The sequence below is a fragment of the Mesoplodon bidens genome, assembly GCF_964165515.1.
Source record: "Mesoplodon bidens genome assembly, chromosome: 1".
NCBI classification, from domain to species: Eukaryota; Metazoa; Chordata; class Mammalia; order Artiodactyla; family Ziphiidae; genus Mesoplodon; species Mesoplodon bidens.
The window spans coordinates 12,786,791-12,796,580 of record NC_138176.1 but is presented as its reverse complement, the minus strand read 5'-3'; the positions used below and the strand labels follow the sequence as shown (position 1 = coordinate 12,796,580).

Sequence of the window (9,790 nt, the reverse complement as noted above, 5' to 3'; positions counted from 1 at the left end):
AAAATAAGTAAAATAACTATATAAAGTATAAATCTCAGGACTGGGGAACATGCATGATCAGTTAAGTCACTTGGCCACTGTAGGTGGTTTTTTAAAAAACATGATTCAGGGGCCTCCCTGGTGGCGCAGTGGTTGAGAGTCCGCCTGCCGATGCAGGGGATACGGGTTCGTGCCCCGGTCTGGGAGGATCCCATATGCCGCGGAGCGGCTGGGCCCGTGAGCCATGGCCTCTGGGCCTGCGCGTCCGGAGCCTGTGCTCCGCAACGGGAGAGGCCACAACAGTGAGAGGCCCGCATACCACAAAAAGAAAAAAATAAAAAAAAAATAAAAAAAAAAAAATAAAAATAAAAAACATGATTCACATCTGCTTCAATCACATACACATTCATTGCAAGTGTTTTTTTTTTTTTTTTTTTTTCTGGCCGCACTGCATGGTATGTGGGATCTTAGTTCCCTGACCAGAGATCGAACCCACGCCCCCTGCACTAGAAGCACAGTCTTAACCACTGGACCACCAGGGAAGTCCTGCAAGTGTTAAATTAGACCATTGATGCTAACAAAACTATGATCTTAAAAGAAAATTAAGTTTAATACAAAGAAAGTCAAGAAGAAAATCTCAGGACCCTTGATCAGAAGCTTTTGATGCCTGTCATACTACTCTAGTGTACACAAAGGTTCAAGTAAGGCTGATAAAGGAAGAGTTGTTTCCTTTTCCCTTTGAAGACATGATCCAAGAAATAGGGGAACTGCACATTCTATAGCAACTAGCCATCCATCCATACACTGCCAATAAAGGACTCCTTACGTTAGTAACTAACCACATTTTGAAAGCCTTGGCCAATGTTTCAAAAACAAAACATTTAGAGTAATATTTATGAATACAAGCATAATTGTTTTTTTGCCTTCTATAAATAATAATCTTTGAAATGCTAAAAGTGAGTTCCAGCTGTGGTTCTTTTCTGGTGTGGGAAGCTGCAGGTGCACATGGGATGGTCTACTGATTCACCTTCTCAAAGTATTCTTTGGAAGCAGTCGGATGGGGCTTGATCTGAAAATACAAAAACATTTCACTGGTTAAGTGACTTTATGATCTCCAAAGTGAGTTGAAAGCCCTCAATTTTTAATCTAAAGTTCTTTAACTTTTTAAAGATTGGTGTGTTTCCTTTAAAATACCTGGATGAAACTTACACTAACAGCCTGCCTGGTGCCTGGTCCCGCCCCCACCTGCACCAGCTTCACCCATTTGCACACCATCTACACCCTTGCTCCAAGGGTGGGCTTCTTCCGTGGATATTCCAGGCCAGCAGCCCTTGAGGTAGTGAGGACCCGGGACCCTCTGCTGGGGTCCCATTGCTTTTTTTTTATTTATTTATTTATTTATTTATTTATTTATGGCTGTGTTGGGTCTTTGTTTCTGTGCGAGGGCTTTCTCAAGTTGTGGCAAGCGGGGGCCACTCTTCATCGCGGTGCGCGGGCCTCCCACTATCGCGCCCTTTCTTGTTGGGGAGCACAGGCTCCAGACGTGCAGGCTCAGTAATTGTGGCTCACGGGCCCAGTTGCCCCGCGGCATGTGGGATCTTCCCAGACCAGGGCTCAAACCCGTGTCCCCTGCATTGGCAGGCAGATTCTCAACCACTGCGCCACCAGGGAAGCCCGGTCCCATTGCTTTTGGAAAAGAAACCTACTGTAGGAGAATCTGGTGTCCAGTTGGCTGGGCAGACTTCTCCATGGGCTTCTACAAACTGGAATGCCTTCACCAAGCGGAGGGTCTCTTCCACACTTCGGCCCACTGGGAGATCATTGACGCTCAAATGCTTGATGACTCCATTGGGGTCAATTATGAAGAGACCTCTGCATCAGAATTTATCATCATCAGTATTTCAACGTTACCAGAGCTAGAAAGACTCTAACTTCTACCCTTTTTGTCTTTAATTATCCTTGATAGAGCATTTATTAATAAACTCTATCATATGCTTAAAAATGGGGTTTTCCTTGCTATACAAACAGCTTATCATCTCTTATTGATGACAGATGCTTTAACAAAGACAGGACTGGACAAGACCACCATGGCAAACAGGCAGTATGGTCACATTTACAAATGTGACCTATATGTCGCAGAATCTGTAAGTCACTGAACTACAGAGAGCAAAGACTTCTTATCAGTGACGTAGTAAAGCATTCTTTGGGCTGCTGCATCAAATCTGCGCAAGAAACCATAGGCAACTGGGAAGGGACAGAGATGTATTTTATCTGTATTCAGTAAGTACTTATGAAATGAGTGAATTCTTGTGTGTGTGTGTGTGGGGGGGGGGGAAATCCCATGGGACAATTCACTGGCCTTGAGGCTATGCAGAGCAGAAATCTAAAGGAAAAACCAAGCCCATCACTTTTGTTTATTTTGGTTACCCTGAGGTACAGTTTGTACAGGAAAGACAGAATGAGTGCTTAGTACTATTCCATTATTAATAGTTTTCAAAATAATGAATTGGTTCCCTGAAACTCTTCAAATCATCAATTTAAATATATCTGATGTGTTTCAGTCACTTCTAGTTGTTATTTTTATTGTCAGATTGTCCAAGCCCATCACTCTTTATCACTTGTCAGCAATGTAATGAGGTGACCCACCCTGGGCTCTGTGCTCATCTTCCATATGTGTGTTGGTGTTACTATGACATATGCAGATGTCATAAAACTCCTAGGTTTTTAACAGTCCATCTTTAAAAGGGTGTGGCATTCCAAGTGTTAATCACTCAGGAAAAAGGCAAGTTAGAGAAAACTCAGAAGATAAAAAGGTGGTTCTACTTCCCTGGGCCTGGCCTTTGGGGGTCTAGGCTTTGAGGCTAAGGGGTCCTGGTGCATGCCCCAGCAGGGTGGAGCCAAGGTGGAGTCCACTGTTTAGATGCAGACACAGAGCTAGGATAGATCAGGGCCCACAGACTCCAGAAGGAAAGCCTTATCTTACAAGTCAGACTCGACTCCTCTCCCTTTGTCAATCCTGATAGTGAAACCAGTAGGGAGGTAACTGCAAAATTAGCACGACTCTACACGGGGGCGGGGGGGGGGATCCTGGGAGGACAATGCCAGCACTCTTCTCCTTCCCTTGCCACCTCTGTCAAAGCTAGGCTTTAGTTTATTAAAGGAAGACCGTAATCCCCTTGGAGTCAAAAAGGCCCAAGCTCCAAGGTGGCTCCCGGAGCTAAAATTTCAGGTGTAACCCAAGCAGGCCAGACGTCAGCTACGAGAGCAAGCAGGTGAGCGGGTTCAAGCCAGCCCCCAGCAAAGCTGTGAGGCGCATCAAAGTGGGGTTCCCGCTTCCTTCCTGGACGTAAAGTTTTGCCCAATCCCTCCTTCATTCAGCAGCCATCAAGACGCCAGTTCTAAGGCCTAAGTTCTCATCCCTCCCGGCAAGGTTGACAGGCTGGGACAGGTACTAGAACCTGTGCCAAAAACTGTAGCTGCCTCACCTTATTTAATCCTCACAACCAACCTGGGAGGTACATTCTCATTGTAGTTACAGGAAAGATGGGACTCAAAGAGGTTAAATATCTTGCTCAAAGTCATACAGCTATTAAGTAGCTGAGTTTAAATAAATTCAAACTCTGGTCCGGTTCCAGTGCTTGTACAAGATCCTAACCATTCCAGAAAACTGACTCCTACCCTTGCTGGCCGCTCCCCATCTCCGAACAGTCTGATGGCTTCACCACCAGGAGTGGCTCCCAGACAGTCAGGGAGAGTGGAGCAGTATGACCATCAAGACATGATATCCTTCTTCAGAAACAGGCCCAGGGTGATGCAGGGGGCACACATGTCTCAGCATTTCTGAAAGGCTGCCAACCCTTGCAGGAGGCATCCATCAGTGCTTATTAAAAGACAAATTAAGGATTTGGGGTTCTAAAAATTCCCTACCAAGGTGTCTATAAATCCCCTCTGAAGCAGGATGATGCTAAACATGAAAACCAATTTTAAGTTCATAAGAAACGGATCTTACCGTAGCGCAAGGCCGGGACCTTCTAACAGCACACCGTAGTCTCGGGCAATCTGTTTAGTCAAGTCTGACAAGAGTGTGATGTGCATGTGGCCCAAACCGCCATTCTAATAAAAATGCAAACAGGGCTGGTTGTTATACTGTGGCTCCCACAGCATCCTCAGCCAGGCCACACGATGTCTGACTGACAGTGGCAACGGCCAGCAGGAACTGAGCACCAACAATGGGCCGAGCGCGGCTCTAAGCTCTTTCTGTTGTCTCACTTCCTCCTCTGAGCATCCTGCAGTAGCTACTATCATCACCACCACTGTAGAGATGAGGAAACTGAGACACACAAAGGTTAAGTAACTTGCTCCAGGTCGCAGCTAGAAAGGGGCAGAGGCAGGATTTAAACCCAGCCGATACTACAGACCTTTCTTTTTCTAATTCTTATAGTATCCTTCTGGTTGAAGATTAATTTCTGAAGCATAAAAATGGAACAGTTTAAAAAAAAAAAGAATACTTTGAATAATTTGATAGATAGTCCAGCAGCATAGCTAGAAATTATGATTCTCCCAAGCAAGTTTCTAGGCAAGAATACTGATCGTGGAGAGCAGTGCAATCAGAAAACTTAATCACTGTCCCACATGGCTCGCAGGGTCCCGGGGACCTACAGGGTACCGGTGAGAGGGGAATGGACCCCAGCTGTTCCCTTGCCCTGCAGAGTCTGTTCTCTGCTACTGTTTGTACTCTGGAAAATACAAGTGTAGTGGGGGGTAAATACATGCAATGTTAAAGGAGATATGGGTGGAGTTTAACAGAATTTGCCAGTAGGCTAGGCCTGACAAATAGCCCATTTCAGACTAGTCATGCTTTAACAACTTCTACGTTGGTCTTTAATGGGATCATTTGAGTTTTTAAGATCACAAGTGCAGACACAGCGTGAATGATGTTTATACCTTCCTTGGTGTGTTTATCCAGGCCAGGTGGGTGAAGTGGGAATCCACTGACGCTGCAACGACTTCACAGTTCACATCGTGAAATTCATTGGCTTTGTCACTGAAAGCAATAATTTCTGTAGGGCACACAAAGGTGCTAGGGGAAAAAGGGTAGACATTTTCATCAGAGAATTGAAAAACAAGGCTTTAAAATCTGAACAATAGGTGTCTAAAAACTAGTTCAGGGACTTCCCTGGTGGCACAGTGGTTAAGAATCCGCCTGCCAATGCAGGGGACACGGGTTCGAGCCCTGGGCCAGGAAGATCCCATATGCCACAGAGCAACTAAGCCCATGCGCCGCAACTACTGAGCCTGTGCTCTAGAGCCCATGAGCCACAACTACTGAGTCTGTGTGCTGCAACTACTGAAGCCCACGAGCCTAGAGCCCGTGCTCCACAACGAGAAGCCACCGCAGTGAGAAGCCCGCTCGCCGCAACCAGGAAAGCCCGCGCGCAGCTATGAAGATCCAACGCAGCCAAAAATAAAGTAAATAAATGATTAATTTAAAAAAACGAGTTCAGTTTGCTTAAAGGTGAGAAAGGCAAAATGGTTAACCATCCTCACTGGACTCCTGGTCACAGTGATACTCCAGTTAAAAAAAAAAAAGATTTATCACCTTTCTATTTAAGAATCATATTAGAAAAATGGGGGTAGGTGAGGCATATTCCAAGAAGACAAAATTTTATCTAAATAAAGTAGCTTCATGAGAAAATTCATTTTATCCTTACTTTTCTCATTTTCCCCCGAACCAGTGAAAACTTCCTCACAGACTGGCTTACAGGAACCACTACTCCAGGGTCTGTACATAAAACAGAGCCACATTAAACCCCTGCCCCATTAAGAGGAATGCCACTTCACCCCCTATATTTATCACTTGTAAATTAGCTACAGATGGAAACCGTATCAACAAGGCCATCAGTGATGAAGGGTCAGCAGCAACCCTCCCCTTGACAAGAGTAACTAGAGACAGGCAATGTCAGCGGGGAGGCAGGGGTCTCTGCCTGCTCTCAGAATGACATTAAAGCATCACAGAAAATACACTTACAAATCCAAAGGATAGAAGAAGAGTACTAAATATTTCCCCTTAAAGTCATCAAGGCTTATTTCTTTGAACTCTCCGTTGACAACAGCTGTACCCTTGAAATAGGGCGCATGCTGGGTGACGGCAGGGGCATGGCAGGAGGAACCTGAAAACAAAACATAACACACACATACATAGTTCATGTGTTAAGCCAAGCACTTATTTGATTTTATTTAATCCTCTCAGTAATTAATTCATAGTATAATTAAAAGTTCAGTTCAATTGTACATCTTAGGTAATTTTTTCTCTTTTCATAGTTCTAGACTGTACACAAATTCAAAGTGCTGTGGAAACTAAAAAGACAGGAGATAGTAGGGATGGAATGAACATAGAATTAAGGACAACATGAGCCTGGAGGTGGATCCTAAGTATGGTTCGGATTTTGCCAAGACCAGGGCTAATGGCACAAAAGAAAGAACAGGGCAGGTGTGGGGAACAGCCCGTGGCAGAGCTTGATGTAGAGAGCAGGTGTGCATGGAGGGAAGACGTGAGGGAGACAAAGCGAGGCTGGTGAAGGCCATGCTGCAAGGGCGCTTATACATCAGGCCGATGAATCTGTTCTTAAAAGAAGAGCTACAGGAATCACTGGAGGCTTTCGCGTAGGAGACGGATGATGCGTCAGCTGTTCTCGGGAAGATCAGTCTGCAGGGGACAGTGAGAGGAACAGGGATGGGGGAGCCTGATGTTAGGAGGTGACTGCAGGCATCTAAGTGAGAGGTGTGGAGGGAAAGGGTACAGCAGAAGGAACAGAAAGAAAGGAAAGGATGTAAGAGCTGTGCCAGAACTGGAGAGGACACGCTTCTACCTGGGAAGGCAGGACAAAGGAGGCCAAGGGTCAAGATGTCTGGCTTCAGAAACAGGAGGAGCTGTTGGCAGGGGGGTTTGGGACAGGTGACAAGGAAAGTTTTAAACCTGTGGCATCAAATCGCTACCAGAAATTTCTTAAAGCTCCGAGGAAGTAAAATTGTAAAATTTTTCAGAACATTTCACCCACAAACAAAGGGTTTGCTAAACTATATCCCCCCAAACCATTACATGTTAAATACACTCTTTTTTTTTTTTTTCTTGTGGTACGCGGGCCTCTCACTGTTGTGGCCTCTCCCGTTGTGGAGCACAGGCTCCGGACGCGCAGGCTCAGCGGCCATGGCTCACGGGCCCAGCCGCTCCACAGCATGTGGGATCTTCCCGGACCAGGGCACGAACCCGTGTCCCCTGCATGGGCAGGCGGACTCTCAACCACTGCGCCACCAGGGAAGCCCTAAATACACTCTTTTTAAAAGGTGCGATAGATCTAAAGGAGGCATTTTCAAATATCTGAGGCTGTACTTAGCAAACCTCATATTCTAGAGAATGGAGTGTAAATCTCAAGAAATAGCTGTGCGTCACTCAGATCATGGAGCAGTCCATTAGACTGCTAGCCTCCCCCTAGCATGGCCAAGTGGAGCCAGCCCCCAAGTTTGAATCCAAAAGCCTTTAGAGGAGCTGCACTCTCAGTCCCCAGTCAGCTCACAGCCCTTCACACACAGCAGGCCCAGAGGCCTCTGAGTGTTCTCACCCCACTTCAAGTTCCTCAACACGGGATTAAAACCTCTGGAACCAACAAGGAAATGTGACACAAGGGCAGATTGCCTCAGTGATTCTCAGCCCTTGGCTGCACATCAGAATCACTTGGTGAGCTTTTAAAAAATACTGATGTTCTGGTCTCACCCCAGAGACTGACTCATTTCGTTTGGGGTGGGACTGGGGCAGTGGTATGTTTGCAAAAACTCCCCAGGTGAGTCTAATATACCGCCAGGGTTCAGAGCCCCTGTTCAGAGATGACAAATGTTGCCATTTTCTGGTTCAAACCAAAGAATAACAACACTTACTGGTGCTAAAGGCGAATTTTGCTTGAGCGGAACCAGACCACAGTGCATTTGTCAAGCACGTTCTTCGAGAAGCAGCAGGCCTAAGGGCTGCAGAGGCAGAAATGCCCCAAGGAATGGCACTCACGTGTCGGACAAGCTAAAAAGAGAAACACTTTAAATTAGGAAGTATTCCCAGAATGGTGGCTGAATCCCTGCTGAGCAGGCATCAGGCCAGTAGTGGCCTCGGCTGTCCTTATTCCTGTGAACAAAAATACCACACTCCAAACTCTAAGAGCGTGGATTGAGTCTCCATGTTCTTAAAATTCCCTTCTGCTTCCTCATCCTTCAAGACTGTAAAGGGGGTTGGGGAGGAGGAAAGGGAGATGTTGGTCAAAGGGTACAAAGTTGCAGTTATGTAGGATAAGTCTTGAGATCTAATGTACAAGCATATTGACTATACTTAATAATACTGTATTGAAGCTGGCAATATGTTAAGAGTAGATTTCAGGTGTACTCATCACACACAAAAAAGTAACTATGTGAAGAGATATGTCAATTGGTTTGACTGTAGTCATCATTTCATTACGTGTATCAAATCATGATGCACACCTCAAATATATAATTTTTGTTAAAAAAATATATAAATTAATGAATGGGGGAAAAAAAAAGACTGCAAGGCAGAGGAGAATTATAAGAACATAAAGACTCCATGCTTTTAAGAGCAACCCAGAGGATTCAGAAACCGGGAAACTTGGCCAGGCCCTGTGTATTAAGCCCTTTACCAGCAGATCTGCTGAGCATGTTCTACTATGGTCAAGGTTTTCCCTAGGAAAGACAAGGGCCTTCCAGCTCCACAGAGAAGCAAACAGAGCAAAGTTCAGCCTCTGGGAAAGTTTGGACAGGGCTCAAGGGAAACGTTTGCTCAATTTCAGGGTCCAGCATGACTCAGCAAGAAGAAAGAGCCTGAGCTGAACCCCACCACGAGAAAGGGAGGGCGGCTAGCAAGAGGGTACTAGGCTCTGCCTGGAGAAAACAGCAGGGACCGCCCTGGGCGGGGAGGAGAAAAGCGCCTTTTGCACGTAAGCACTTTGGTTACTTTGGCATTTTGGTTTTCATCCAGCATTTAAGTGGCTGCTCACGGAAACATCTTTCTTTGTTAAGGTGAGGAAAGTTAACCGAGGTTCGGAAAGGAGAAGTCACTTGTCCAAGGTCACAGAGTCGGTTACAGAACCGGGACCAGGGGCCAGGTCGCCTGCATCGAGAGCCAGATGCTTAGGTGGAGAGGGGACCGGGGACCCACGACCTGGAGCGCAAGGGACTTGGGCACGGGACCACAAGAGGGCTGGGGTGGGGGAAGGGCGGCTCTGCGCAGGCGCAGGGAGCCTTCCGTAGAGGAGCAGGCCTCTGGCCCGTTACCCTCCGATATCCTCCAAGAAGGGTGAAAGGCCCCAAGGCCGCAGGGAAGCGGGATCCCATCAGGGAAGCACGTTCTCGGAGCCACCACAGTGTCTCCGCGCCTGTGCCCCGCCGCCAGCCACTCACCGAAGCCCGGAGCAACCTTCCCGCCACGGCCGCCATCTTCAGGGTACACGGCACCCACGGGGCAGACGGAGAAGCAGAGAAGGCGGGGTCTATATGGAGGGCGGGGCCAGGGGCGGGGTCTCGGTAGGCGGGGGCGGGGCCCGGCCGGAGCCGCGGCTGGGAAGAGCTGCATCCTCCTAACCTTCTGGGGATCCTCCGCGTGTAAACGTCACAGTGGTCGGGTCCCTTGACCCAGATTCATACGGAGCTAATTTCTGTTAAAGCTTCTAAGTAGCTGCATGCTTGGGAAAGCGACACTTTATTTCTATTTGTCGCCCCAACCTAAAAAGGTCTAATCCAGGTGGGAAGATAGATATTT

The 9,790-nt window shown here is 46.9% G+C and overlaps 1 protein-coding gene across 1 annotated transcript; it reads right to left on the bottom strand.

Annotated features, from left to right (window-relative positions):
• Positions 1-345: 345 nt before the first annotated feature.
• PRDX3 (peroxiredoxin 3) lies at positions 346-9,513 on the bottom strand. Its single transcript, XM_081234194.1, has 7 exons — positions 9,433-9,513; positions 7,912-8,047; positions 6,008-6,149; positions 4,924-5,059; positions 3,989-4,092; positions 1,686-1,851; positions 346-1,048 (listed from the first exon to the last, which is right to left on the bottom strand). The coding sequence occupies exons 1-7, from the start codon at positions 9,466-9,468 to the stop codon at positions 995-997; spliced, it is 774 nt and encodes a 257-aa protein (XP_081090320.1). The 5' UTR covers positions 9,469-9,513; the 3' UTR covers positions 346-994.
• Between the last annotated feature and the right edge of the window lie 277 nt (positions 9,514-9,790).

Excerpts from the sequence above, each read along its gene's own strand:
- PRDX3 (XM_081234194.1), bottom strand. The coding sequence starts at position 9,468 with ATGGCGGCCGTGGCGGGAAGGTTGCTCCGGGCTTCG. Across the intron at positions 8,048-9,432 it reads GAAGGTTGCTCCGGGCTTCG|CTTGTCCGACACGTGAGTGC; the intron begins GTGAGTGGCTGG and ends TTCTCTTTTTAG. Across the intron at positions 6,150-7,911 it reads AAAATTCGCCTTTAGCACCA|GTTCCTCCTGCCATGCCCCT; the intron begins GTAAGTGTTGTT and ends TTTTGTTTTCAG.